Source organism: Pristiophorus japonicus, chromosome 5, assembly GCF_044704955.1.
Source record: "Pristiophorus japonicus isolate sPriJap1 chromosome 5, sPriJap1.hap1, whole genome shotgun sequence".
Lineage (NCBI taxonomy): Eukaryota > Metazoa > Chordata > Chondrichthyes > Pristiophoridae > Pristiophorus > Pristiophorus japonicus.
Window position 1 is genome coordinate 96,326,292 of NC_091981.1, and position 14,458 is coordinate 96,340,749.

The following is a 14,458-nucleotide window of genomic DNA, read 5'->3' on the forward strand; positions in this document are numbered from 1 at the left end:
GGCTAGATGGCCTACTCCTGTTCCTAATTCTTATGTTCTTATATTCTTATTTCACATCACCCAGTCTTGGGAAAAAAAACAGTAAAAGGGAATATTATTTGAATGGGGAGAAATTACAACATGCTGTGGTGCAGAGGGACCTGGGGGTCCTTGTGCATGAATCCCAAAAAGTTAGTTTGCAGGTGCAGCAGGTAATCAGGAAGGCGAATGGAATATTGGTCTTCATTGCGAGAGGGATGGAGTACAAAAGCAGGGAGGTGTTGCTGCAACTGTATAAAGTATTGGTAAGGTCGCACCTGGAGTACTGCGTGCAGTTTTGGTCACCTTACTTAAGGAAGGATATACTAGCTTTGGAAGGGGTACAGAGACGATTCACTGGGCTGATTCAAGAAATGAGGGGGTTACCTTATGATGATAGATTGAGTAGACTGGGTCTTTACTCGTTGGAGTTCAGAAGGATGAGGGGTGATCTTATAGAAACATTTAAAATCATGAAAGGGATAGACAAGATAGAGGCAGAGAGGTTATTTCCATTGGTGGGGGAGACTAGAACTAGGGGGCACAGCCTGTTCCTAATTCTTATGTTCTTATGCAGCAACACTGACGTCAGCTGGCAAATAAAACTGCAAAAAAAATATCCCAAAGTCTCGCGCATGCGCGGTGCACGGCCTCCGAAGTTTTCCGAATCGAGAGGCCTGCACCTACCGCCCACTGCTGCCGCCGCCCACCGACTCCCGCTGCCTGCCGCTGCCGCCGACACAACTGCGGTGAAGCTCGCTCCTGACTGGCCCCAGCAGCAGTGGGCAGCAAAAATGTAGGTGCCGCCTGGGGACTAACGAGAAACACATTGTGCTGATAAATACATGTAATCAAACATACTGCTGAAAAAGAGCTCGGTTAGCCTGTGTGCAGACTGTTCAATTTTTTTCAATTCTTTAATGCATGATTGTAATTAAACTTGGACAATGTGCTGGATTTAAACTTTCAGTGGAAAAGAATAAGTCTGCACGTTTCTAATGTTATATTTCTCATTTGCTTGGCAGGATCTTTACCATCAGTCATACGAGTGTGTCTGTGTCATGTTTGCATCTATCCCAGATTTCAAAGAATTCTACACAGAGTCAGATGTAAATAAAGAAGGATTGGAATGTCTACGATTATTGAATGAAATTATTGCTGACTTTGATGATGTAAGTATACAGCAACATAAGACACTTGTTAGTCTGTAGATACAATGGTGTGATCTTTCCAAATGCAGGGGAACCACTTCTTAGTACAGGTAGGACTCCCTTATCCGGGACTCCCTTATCCGGCACCACGCCTCATCCGGCATGATTCTGGAGCCCGGGGGCGCATGCGCATAATGTAGCTGACCTCCACACCGCTGGGGCCCACCGACACTCGGACCGCTGGGGCCCACCGACACTCGGCCCGCTGGGGCCCGCCGACACTCGGACCGCTGGGGCCCGCCGACACTCGGACCGCTGGGGCCCGCTGACACTCGGCCCGCTGGGGCCCGCCGACACTCGGCCCGCTGGGGCCCGCCGACACTCGGACCGCTGGGGCCCGCCGACACTCGGACCGCTGGGGCCCGCTGACACTCGGCCCGCTGGGGCCCGCTGACACTCGGCCCGCTGGGGCCCGCCGACACTCGGACCGCTGGGGCCCGCTGACACTCGGCCCGCTGGGGCCCGCCGACACTCGGTACGCTGGGGCCCGCCGACACTCGGCCCGCTGGGGCCCGCCGACACTCGGCCCGCTGGGGCCCGCCGACACTCGGCCCGCTGGGACCCGCCGACACTTGGCCCGCTGGGACCCGCTGACACTCGGCCCGCTGGGGCCCGCCGACACTTGGCCAGCCGGGGGCCCACTGACACTTCGCGACCCGCCAACACTTCGGGCCTGCCCAGGGCACCGACATCCTCCCACACCCCCCCACCCACCCCCTCGGGCTGACCTCCCTTTATCTGGCAAAATCCCTTATTTGGCACAGGTCAGGTCCCGAGGGTGCCGGATAAGGGAAGTTCAACCTGTATTCAGATGATGATGGACTGATAGCCCTCGATGGAAAAAGTGCAATAATCTAACTTACTGCATTGCAAATTATTTCACATAAACCATTTTTTTCATTCACATTTTCATTTTTAATGATGAAGAAGAAGGTAGTAGCAAATTTAGAGACAAGTACAAAATAACTGTGGCCAGCATTCACCATCCACAATCCCGTCCGAAATCAGATGGAATCAAAGGAGAATGATGAAAAATGTGAGCAATGAGGCCAACTACAGCCTCTCAGCTTATGACCAAGATTTCCTTCTGTCTATTCCCACAAGAATTTCTACTGGTCTTTCCTGCCAATCACATGCAAATAGTGGTGAGGGCAGCATGTCCGACAGATTTCTCTCCCTTCCGCCCTACTTATAACTGTTTCCCAAGCCCTAGCCCTGAACCGGGTCTTACTCTAGCTTGTCTCCTTACTCCCCTCATGCCATCTCTGAGCTCATCTTGTCCATGAGACCCACCTCCTGCTCGCTCGTCCCCATTCCCACTAATTTGCTAACATTGATTTCCAGCCCCACGTTGTAAATGCTTGCATCTCCTCCTCAAAAACCCACCCTCAACCCCTCTGTCCTTGCAAACTATCACCCCATCTCCAATCTCCCTTGCATCTCCAAAGTCCTGGAATATGTTGTTACCTCCAAAATCCATGCCCATCTTTCCCGCAATTCAGCGTTTGATTCTCTACAATCAGATTTCTACCCCTGCCAAAGCACTGAAACAAAATTATATCCTCTGTGACTGTGAGCATAGTGCACTATCCTCCTCGTCCTTCTCGACCTTTCTATTACCTTTGACATTTCTGACCACACTATCCTCCTCTAACACTTCTCTTCCATTATCCAGCTCAATGGAACAGTGCTCACTTGGTTCCACTCTTTCTTATCCAAATGTTATCAGAGCATCTCCAGTAATGGATTTTCCTCATTTATATGCCCCTTCATTGGGTACATCATCCAAAGACCTGTTGGCCGGTTCCACATGTATACGGACGATAGCAAGCTTTACTTCTCCACCATCTCTCTCGACTCTTCCACTGCTTCTCTGTTGTCACACTGCTGGTCCAACTTCTAGTCCTGGATTAGCCACAATTTTTTCCAGCTAAATATTGGGAATACCAAAACCATCGTCTTCGAACCTGCCACACTCTGTACCCACGATACCAATTCCATCCCTGTTCCCTGCCACTGTCTCAGGTTGAAGCCAATTTTCATAATCTCAGTCTCCTATTTGTCTCCGAGTTGAACTTCTGACCCTATCTCCTCTCCATCACAAAAATGTCTGTAATATTGCCTGTCTCCTTCCCTGCTTCAGCTTATCTGCTGCCGAAACGTTCACCCATGCCTTTGTCACCTCCAGATTCAATTATTTCAATGCTCTCCTGACTAGCCTCCTGACCTCCATAAACTTCAGCTCATCCAAAGCTTTGCTGCCTGTTCCCTGACCTGCACCAAATACTGCTCACCCATCATTCCTGTGCTCACTGACCTGCATTGGCTCTCAGTTTCCCAACACTCCCAATTTAAAATTCTCAACCTCTTGTTCAAATCCCTTCATAGTTCGCCCTTTCTTATTTCTGTAACCTTCTCCAGCCCTATAACCTTCTGAGAACTGTGCATTCCTCCAACTCTCTGGGATCTTGTGCATCCCTGCACTCCCTTCGCCCCTCCAAAGCGGTCAGACTTCAGCTGCCTAAGATCTGGAATTCCCTCCTTAAAGTGTTGTGTATCTGTAAAGCATGTTCCACCACCAGGGAGCTCATCCCCTGAATTCCCAAGGGATCCCAGCCTCCCTTGGGAGCACTATATATAAGCCTGGCCCTAAGGCCTGTACCTCACTCTGGGGTGTCTTATTAAAGACTGAGGTCACTGTTACTTTAACCTCTCTGTGTGCAGTCTCATCTGTGTTAGGAACACAATAACTGGCGACGAGAATACGAATCCAATGCAAAGATGCAGCAAACTGTGGGCATCCTGGAGAAGTTCTCAGAGGGTGAGGACTGGGAAGCCTATGTCGAATGGCTAGACCAGTACTTTGTAGCCTGGACGGAGAAGGAAGCGCTGCAAAAAGGAGAGCGGTCTTCCTCACAGTCTGCGGGGCACCGACCAACAGCCTCATGAAGAATCTTCTGGCTCCAGTGAAACTCACAGATAAGTCGTATGAGGAGCTGTGTACAACTGGTTCGGGAGCATCTTAACCCGAGGGAGAGCGTGCTGATGGCGAGGTATCAGTTCTACACGTGCCACGTTACCGAGCTAAGGCGATGTGAGTTTGATGGCTACCTGGAGCAAATGCTCAGAGACTTTTTTGTGCTGGGCATTGGCCACGAGACCATGCTACGAAAACCTTTGACTGTAGAGACACCGACCCTCAGTAAGGCCATTGCGATAGCACAGGCATTTATGTCCACCAGTGATAACACCAAACAAATCTCTCAGCACACAAGTGCTAGCAATGTCCATAAATTAACTGGAACTGTGTTTGCGAGCAGAAATGTACAGGGCAGAACCCATGAGTCTGCAATGACCAGCAGGCCTCAGGTGACCCAGATGACTCACAGTCCCCAACAAAGGATGAATGCAAGGCAATTCACACCTTGTTGGCATCGTAGAGGCTTCCATTCAGCCTATTCATGCCGCTTCAAAGGTTATGTTTGCAAGAGCTGTGGAACAATGGGGCACCTCCAACGAGCTTGCAAACGAGCTGCAAGCTCTGCAAAACCTGATAACCACCATGTGGCAGAGGAAGATCGGTCCATGGTGGATCAAAGCAATTTCGAGCTTCAGAGAGAGGAGGCAGATGCTGAAGTACACGGGGTGCACACATTTTCAATGAAATATCCACCTATAATGCTAAACATAAAATTGAATGGCTTACCCGTAGCCATGGAACTGGACACTGGTGCTAGCCAATCCATCATGAGTAAAAAGATGTTGGAGAGACTGTGGTGCAACAAGGCATTCAGACCAGCCCTGAGCCCCATCCACACGAAACTGAGAACGTACACCAAAGAGCTCATCACTGTCCTGGGCAGCGCCATGGTCAAGGTCACCAACGAGGGCATGGTGCATGAACTGCCACTCTGGATTGTCCCGGGCGATGGCCCCACACGGCTTGGAAGAAGCTGGCTGGGCAAAATCCGCTGGAACTGGGATGACATCCGAGCGCTATCACATGTCGATGAGGCCTCATGTACCCAGGTTCTAAACAAATTTCCTTCCCTTTTTGAGCGAGGCATTGGAAACTTTTCCGGGGCAAAGGTGCAGATCCACTTGGTCCCAGAGGCATGACCCATTCACCCCAAGGCGTGAGCGGTACCTCACATGATGAGGGAGAGAGTGGAAATCGAGCTGGACAGGCTGCAACACGAGGGCATCATCTCTTCAGTGGAATTCAGTGAGTGGGCCAGCCCGATTGTTCCAGTGCACAAAAGTGATGGCACGGTCAGGATTTGCGGCGATTATAAAGTAACTATTAATCGTTTCTCGCTACAGGACCAATACCCGCTACCTAAGTCAGACGACCTATTTACGACGCTGGCAGGAGGCAAGACGTTCACCAAGCTCGACCTGACTTCGGCCTACATGACGCAGGAGCTGGAGGAGTCTTCGAAGGGCCTCACCTGCATCAACACGCACAAGGGACAGTTTATCTACAACAGATCCCCGTTTGGAATTCGGTCAGCTGCAGCGATCTTCCAGAGAAACATGGAGAGCCTACTCAAGTCGGTACCACACACGGTGGTCTTTCAGGACAACATATTGGTTATGGGTCGGGACACTGCCGAGCACCTACAAAACCTTGAGGAGGTCCTCCAGTGACTGGATCGCGTAGGGCTGCAGCTGAAGAGGTTGAAATGCGTCTTCATGGCAACAGAAGTGGAGTTTATAGGGAGAAAGATTGCGGCGGACGGCATTCGGCCCACAGACGCCAAGACAGAGGCTATCAGGAACGCGCACAGGCCACAGAACGACATGGAGCTGCGGTCATTCCTGGGACTCCTCAACTATTTTGGTAACTTCCTACCGGGGTTAAACATCCTCTTAGAGCCCCTACATGTGTTATTGCGCAAAGGTGAGAACTGGGTATGGGGAAAAAAAACAAGTAATTGTTTTTGAGAAAGCCAGAAACATTTTATGCTCCAACAAGTTGCTTGTATTGTATAACCCGTGTAAAAGACTTGTGCTAGCATGTGACGTGTCGTCGTACGGAGTCGGGTGTGTATTACAACAAGCTAACGTTGCGGGGAAGTTGCATCCTGTCGCCTATGCTTCCAGGAGCTTGTCGAATGCCGAGAGAACCTACAGCATGATTGAGAAAGAGGCATTAGCGTGTGTGTTCGGGGTAAAGAAAATGCATCAGTACCTGTTTGGCCTTAATTTGAGCTGGAAACCGATCACAAGCCCCTCACATCCCTGTTCGCTGAAAACAAGGGGATAAATACTAATGCCACAGCCCGCATACAAAGGTGGGCACTCGTGCTATCAGCGTACAACTATACCATCTGCCACAGGCCAGGCACCGAGAACTGTGCAGATGCTCTCAGTCGGCTACCATTGCCCACCACATGGGTGGAAATAGCGCAGCCTGCAAACTTGTTGATGGTGGCGCAGCCTGCAGACTTGTTGATGGTCATGGAAGCATTTGAAAATGATAAATCACCTGTCACGGCCCGCCAGATTAGGACTTGGACCAGCCAAGATCCTCTGCTGTACCTAGTAAAAAACTGTGTACTGCATGGGAGCTGGGCCAGCATCCCCATTGAAATGCAAGAGCCAATCAAGCCATTCCAGCGGCGAAAGGACGAGCTGTCCATTCAGGCAAACTGCCTGTTGTGGGGTAACCGCGTAGTGCTACCAAAAAAGGGCAGGGAGATGTTCATCTCGGATCTCCACAGCACACTCCCGTGTATAGTAATGATGAAAGTGATAGCCAGATCCCACGTGTGGTGACCCGGTATCGACTCTGACTTAGAGTCCTGTGTATGGCAATGCAGCGTATGTGCTCAGTTGAGCAACGTGCCCAGAGAGGCACCACTAATTTTGTGGTCCTGGCCCTCCAGACCATGGTCGAGGTACCTTGTCAACTGTGCGGGCCCGTTTCTTGGTAAAATGTTCCTGGTGGTGGTGGTGGATGCTTTTTCAAAATGTATTGAATGTGAAATAATGTCGGAAAGCACTGCCACCGCCACCATTGAAAGCCTGAGGGCCATGTTTGCCACCCACGGCTTGCCTGACATACTGGTCAGTGACAACGAGCCATGTTTCACCAGTGCCGAATTTAAAGACTTCATGACCCGCAATGGGATCAAACGTGTCACCTCGGCCCCATTTAAACCAGCCTCCAATGGGCAGACAGAGCGGGCAGTACAAACCATCAAACAGAGCCTTAAAAGAGTCACAGAAGGCTCACTCCAAACCCGCCTGTCCCGAGTACTGCTCAGCTACCGCACGAGACCCCACTCACTCACTGAGGTGCCCCCGGATGAGCTACTCATGAAAAGGACACTTAAAACCAGACTCTCGCTGGTTCACCCCAACCTGCATGATCAGGTAGAGAGCAGGCGGCAGCAACAAAATGTAAACGATGGTCGCACCATTGTGTCACGGGAAATTGATCTGAATGACCCTATATATGTGCTAAACTATGGACGTGGTCCCAAGTGGATCACGGGCACGGTGATAGCTAAAGAAGGGAATAGGGTGTTTGTAGTCAAACTAGACAATGGACAAATTTGCAGAAAGCACCTGGACCAAACGAGGCTGCGGTGCACAGACTGCCCTGAACAACCCACAGCAGACACCACCTTTATCGAGCCCACAACACACACCCAAAGGATCAATGACACCACGCCGGACCAGGAAATCGAACCCATCATGCCCAACAGCCCAGCAAGGCCAGGCTCACCCAGCAGCCCTGCAGGGCCAACAACACGCCAGCCCAGCGAGGGCACAGTCAACACACCAGAACAGACATTTGTACCGAGGCGGTCCACCAGGGAAAGAAAGGCTCCCGACCGCCTCACCTTGTAAATAGTTTTAACTTTGACTTTGGGGGCGGGGGGGAGTGATGTTGTGTATCTGTAAAACATGCACTCCCATGTTCTGCCACCAGGGAGCTCATCCCTTGAAGTACCAAGGAATACCAGCATCCCTTGGGAGCACTGTATATAAGCCGGCCCCTAAGGCCTGTTCCTCACTCTGGAGTATCTTATTAAAGACTGAGGTCATTGTTACTGTAACCTCCCTGGGTGCAGCCTCATCTGTGTTCGGAACACAATATAAAGCTCTCTGCCTCTCTCTTCCTCTTTAAGACCCTCCTTAAAACCTATCGTTTTGACCAAGCTTTTAGTTACTCCTAACATCTCCTTCTGTGTCTACGTTAAAGGCACTATTTAATTACAAGTTGTTATTATTCAGCTTCACTGACCACTCCTATAAGCAGACCTTTTTACCTGGATTCCTTATAATCCAGAGTGCCTCTTTTTCTGCTCAATATCTCGGTAAATGATAGCAAGACCCACAGATTATAAAAGAGATTCCCAGCTAATGGTATATATGATGTGTGACTCTCCTATTCAAAAGCAGACTGAATATGTGCTCATGCAAAACCAAGACTCAGGGCTAGAAATTGGCCAGCCTTGCGCCCATTTTACTGCCATTTTTTAAAGGTAAAATGTGTTTTTTGGCGCTAAAATAATTTACCACTATTTTTCAAAATTGGTCAACGGTTTAATGCCAGCAATAAAAAATGCCATCTGCCCTTTTTTGGACCGTTTCTATGACATCACTGGGCGTCAAACGCTACGATACCGCCGTTTTAGCAAAATTGGTGAATACCGGCATTTTAATACCGCAAAAAAAAATGCCCGAAAAATGCAAATCTTACCAGGTCGGATTTACAACGAAACCAGCGTTAACGGCGCCATCTTGAAAAATGGAGTTATAGTTCAGTGAATTAAAGCATTTGGAGGGAACGCTGCGTTTTACACTTTAGCATTTTGTGAGTTTATACTTTGTTTTTGAGGACATTTAAGGACATTAAAAAGAATGGGGCCTATGCTATCTCTGCTATTATTGCTGACTGCTTTTTCTATGGAGCAGAGAGACCTGGAAGAAGGCTTATTCAACAGCATTATCAGCTTAATCAAAGAGCTTGCAGACTTATGAGGAGGAGGCCTTACCCCCCACAAGTTTTCAGGGAACAGTATTCATACCTGCACCTGTCTGAGGCACAGTGCATTAGAAGGCTGCGCTTTCAAATAGAGGTGGTCACAGAGATATGCCAGCTCAGAAAGGCAGCCATGCAGCCTACAAATATGAGGAGGACTGCACTGCCCGTCGAGGTGAAGGTGACAGTGCACTTGCCTTCTATGCCTCCAGCTCCTTTCAGGCATCAGCAGGGGACATATGCTCCATCTCGCAGTGCGCTACACATCGCTGCATTCGCCAGGTGACTACTGCACGGTATGCACACAAGAAGGACCTCATAAACTTACCAATGGTCAAGGAGGCACAGAGGGCTTTAGGCTTTGCATGAATTGCTGGCTTCCTAAAGATACAGGCTACTATTGACTGTACGCACATCGCCCTGCGATCACCTTTTGAGGATCCAGAGGTTTACCGAAACCAAAAGGGATTCCACTCGCTGAACATACAGATAATGTGTGACCACACTCAGCGGATCATGGCAGTAAATGCACAACTTCCAGGGAGCATCCATGATGCTTTCATCTTGCGTGAGAGCACTATCTCACAGCTGTTTGAGCATCAGTCAGAAGGCCAGAGCTGGATGCTGGGGGACAAAGGTTAAGGGCTCACCACCTGGCTCATAACCCCGCTCTGCAACCCTCAGACAGAAGCCGAGCATCGCTACAATAACAGCCATATAGCCACACCCAACATCGTCGGGGAGACAATTGGAGTGCTGAAGCAGCGCTTCTGATGTCTGGACCACTCCGGAGGCTCTCTGCAATATTACCCTGAGCAGGTCGCTGAGTTTATTGTTGTGTGCTACATGCTACACAACTTAGCCATCATGAGAGGACAGGATTTGCCACTGGGGATTGCAGAACTACCTCAGGAAAGGAGGGGGGAGGACGAGGACGAGGAACCCATGCTACCACCACTCCCACGACAGGGGAGGAGGTCTCGTGCAGCTTTCCCCATTGCAAAAGCCTTACATCAGCAGCTGATAATTCAACGCATTGCATGAATGCTGAACAGCACATTTCATCATTGACTGCCCACTCTCATCCACTATGTGGACCTTCAAATGCGACACTGCACAAGTTTGGTTTCGGTGAAAAAATAACTAGAAATGTATTAAATATTTGTACAGTTGTACATTAATGAAACTTTGTAAATGTTAATTTAGTAACTTCAATAACATTTTTGAATATTAAAACTTTTGAAATGTAAACTTTACTTAAATAACAGCAAAACAACAACAACAAAAGAATAACAAAAGTACAACCCTGCACCTAACATTCTTTAGCTGCAGTCATCTTTACCCACCCGCACCCTAATTTTAACCCCCCCCCCCCCGCCCCGCCCCGCCGTCGATTGTTGCCCTTGCCCCTACCCCTACCTGCACTGGTCCCAAGACATTTACTAGCAGCGCGGACAGGGCACTGCTGTTGTTGGGGGACAGACATAGGAGACGCCATTCGAAGCCCTGGAGAAGCTACGGCTGTGGAAGGTCTGGCTTCTGAGTGGTGAGCCTGTTGCTCAGCCTCACCACTCACTGGTGCTGTCAGTCTGGGGATACAGGGGACTGGAGTGCCATGAGGCGAGGCCGTCAATTGTAGTTGAGCATTGACAGCCTCGGTGTTCTGCCTTGTTGCAACTACAAGCTGCGAAAAACCCTCCCTTATGTCCGTAGATAGTGCGGTAATGTTTCCCGAGATCACACCCATGGCCTCGAGGAGCTGTCGGCTGAGCTGGATGCTCTCCCCAGACAGTCCCACCAAATCCATTTGCTTGTCTGCCTGCCCTTCGGCAGAGCGGCTTTGGCGACTCAGCCTCCACACCGATGTCATACGGGCTTCTGCCCCGGGTGTGCTTTGCTGCAATCCACTGGGACCTGGGGCCCCGGATGCTGGATAACTACGGAATGTGATGTCCTCATCCGACAAACTGGTGGCTGCAGCTGAAGTGGTTAGTGCCTTTGTGGGTTATCCCCCGCCCACCGACCCCCCCACCCCCATAACACTTTGTTCCTCCTCCTGTGCCTCCTCCTGTGGAAGTTTCTCAGCAGGACTGAGGTCGGTGTCCTCGACCATGACACCCATTGAGCTGGGGGCTTCCTCTGGTGCATTGGATGACTCGGAATCCACCTCTACAAAATAGACAACAACAGGCGACTGGTTAGCAGCAGGGGAGGAGGTAGGGTGACATCAGTAGGCTCACATAGTGCAGGCTCATTTGAAGGACCACCATTACTGCATTACATGTCGATGACTGACAGTACATTGTATTAATTGAACCGTAGCCCGCAGGTAAGGGTTAACTTCAAACCACCACTCCGTTAGCCTTAAAGTAAATGCAGTTTATTATGCAAGTCGACAGGGGAGACATTCTTCCTTAGAACAGTGCTCACCGAAGACCTGGAGACGTAGTCCTTTATACAGTTCCAGATTAAGTCATTACGTAATTACGCAAGTTACAATTAATACATGATGATTGATACATGATGATTGATTAGTACATTGGTACAGCGTTTCCTCCAGTCTGACTTTCATCTGCCTTAAATGGTAAGTCCAGACAGTTGCTATAGTGTCCATTTCTATTCTACCCTTATCTTGCTTTGGCTTCAGTTTCTAGGTTATCTCTTTGTACTCTCGCCTCCCAAGGCCCAAGGTCTTTAGTCGTCGAACTGGAACATCACAGGAATGTTCTCACAGTCTGTAAACCAGGCTGTGGATTCCATTTTAAAATCTGTTTGCTCCATTTTAAAATGGCACAATTATAAAGAATTGTAATTTACCTCTTCAGTCCCTCCTACATAAGTACATAAGAACATAAGAAATAGGAGCAGGAGTAGGCCATAAGGCCTCTCAAGCCTGCTCCGCCATTCAATAAGATCATGGCTGATCTGATCTTGGACTCAGTTCCACTTCCCTGCCCGCTCCCCATAACCCCTTATCTCCTTATTGTTTAAGAAACTGTCTATTTCTGTCTTAAATTTATTTAAGATCCCAGCTTCCACAGCTCTCTGAGGCAGTGAATTCCACAGATTCACAACCCTCTGAGAGAAGAGATTTCTCCTCATCTCAGTTCTAAATGGGCAGCCCCTTATCCTAAGATCATAGCCTCTAATTCTAGTCTCCCCCACCAGTGGAAACATCCTCTCTGCAGCATCCACCTTGTCAAGCCCCCTCATAATCTTACACGTTTCTATAAGATCACATCTCATTCTTCTGAATTCCAATGTGGAGGCCCAACCTATTCAACCTTTCCTCATATGTCAACCCACTCATCCCCAGAAACAACCTAGTGAACCTACTCTGAACTGCCTCCACATCAAGTATATCCTTTCGTAAATATGGAAACCAAAACTGCACGCAGTATTCCAGGTGTGGCCTCACCAATACCCTGTACAGCTGTAACAAGGCTTCCCTGCTTTTATACTCCATCCTCTTTGCAATAAAGGCCAAGATTCCATTAGCCTTCCTGATCACTTGCTGTACTGCATACCATCTGTTATGTATGGAAAAAGAGTCAGACTGAACACTGTGAGCTCAAGATAAAGTGTGACCTTCGTCTTTTATTGCAGGTCTCCAGAGTGCCTCTCCAATCTGTGAGGCCTCCTTAAATACCTGTGCTCCCAAGGGATTATGGGATCCCTTGGGACTCCTGGGGATGAGCCCTCTTTTGGCTGTACAGAGTAAATACAAGTTCACATATATAACAACACTCCCCCTCCAACGCCAAAGTCAATAGTGTACTTATTTACAATGTGAGTCGATCTGGGGCCCTTCTTGTCCTGGTTAATCGTCTCGGTGTGAAAGCTGGTATTGTTGAATCATTTGTTGGGTCCTCGCTGGGCTGCTGTGGATGATGGGTTCTGCTTCGTGGTCAACCGTGGTGCCGGTTGCCACTGGTGTGTAAGTTGGGGATCAAAAAGGTAAGGTCCAAGGTGGGTTGCTCAGGATAGTTCGTAAATCTGAGTTTGATTTGGTCCAAGTGTTTCCGGTGAATAAGTCCATTTGAAAGTTTGACCCAAAACACCCTGCTCCCCTCTTTGGCCACGACAGTGCCGGGAAGCCACTTGGGACCTTGTCCATAATTCAATACAAATACAGGATCATTGATTTCCATCTCACGTGACACATTTGCGCTATCATGGTATGTACTTTGTTGAAGCAGCCTGCTCTTTACCTGTTCATGTAGATCAGGGTGAACTAACGAGAGCCTTGTCTTAAGTGCTCTTTTCATGAGCAGTTCAGCAGGTGGGATTCCAGTGAGCGAGTGGGGTCTCATGCAGTAGCTAAGCAGGACTCAGGATAGGCGAGTCTGCAGCGAGCCTTCAGTTACCCTCTACAAGCCTTGCTTGATGGTTTGCACTGCTCTCTCTGCCTGACCATTGGACTCTGGTTTAAATGGGGCAGATGTGACATGTTTGATCCCGTTATGGGTCATGAATTCTTTGAACTCAGCACTGGTAAAACATGGCCCTTTGTCGCTCACCAGGACATCGGGTAAGCCGTGAGTGGCAAACATGGCCCGCAGGCTTTTAGTAGTGGCAGCAGACGTGCTAGCCAACATTATTTCACATTGAATCCACTTGGAGTACGCGTCTACAACCACAAGGAACATTTTATCCAAGAACGGGCCTGCATAGTCGACGTGTACCCTAGACCACGGTTTAGAGGGCCAAGACCATAAACTTAGCGGCGCCTCCCTGGGTATATTGCTTAACTGAGAGCATGTATTACATCTGTGAAGGCAGGACTCTAAGTTCGCATCGATACCGGGCCACCACACGTGGGATCTGGCTATCGCTTTCATCATTACGATGCCTGGGTGGATACTGTGGAGGTCATTGATGAAAGTGTCTCTGCCCTTCTTCGGACCACGATTCGATTACTCCACAGAAGGCAGTCTGCTTGTGTAGACATTTCATCTTTGCGCCGCTGGAACGGCTTTATCTCTTCCTGCATTTCCACTGAGACACTGGACCAGCTCCCGTGAAGCACACAGCTGTTGACTAGAGATAATAAGGGGTCCTGCCTTGTCCAGGTTTTGATCTGCCGGGCAGTGACGGGTGATTGCTCACTCTCAAATGCTTCCATAACCATGGCTAGATCTGCGGGTTGCACCATTTCCTCCCCCATGGTGGACAATGGCAGCCTACTGAGAGCATCGGCGCAGTTTTCTGTGCCTGGCCTGTGGCGATG

General features: G+C 49.3%; 1 protein-coding gene across 1 annotated transcript in view; it reads left to right on the forward strand.

Annotated features, from left to right (window-relative positions):
- adcy2b (adenylate cyclase 2b (brain)) overlaps nt 1–14,458 on the forward strand; it is a 796,633-nt gene that overhangs the window by 722,308 nt on the left and 59,867 nt on the right. Inside the window, exon 21 of the mRNA XM_070879907.1 lies at nt 1,044–1,190. Within this exon, the coding sequence (XP_070736008.1) occupies nt 1,044–1,190 (147 nt within the window). The remainder of the gene's footprint in view (nt 1–1,043; nt 1,191–14,458) is intronic.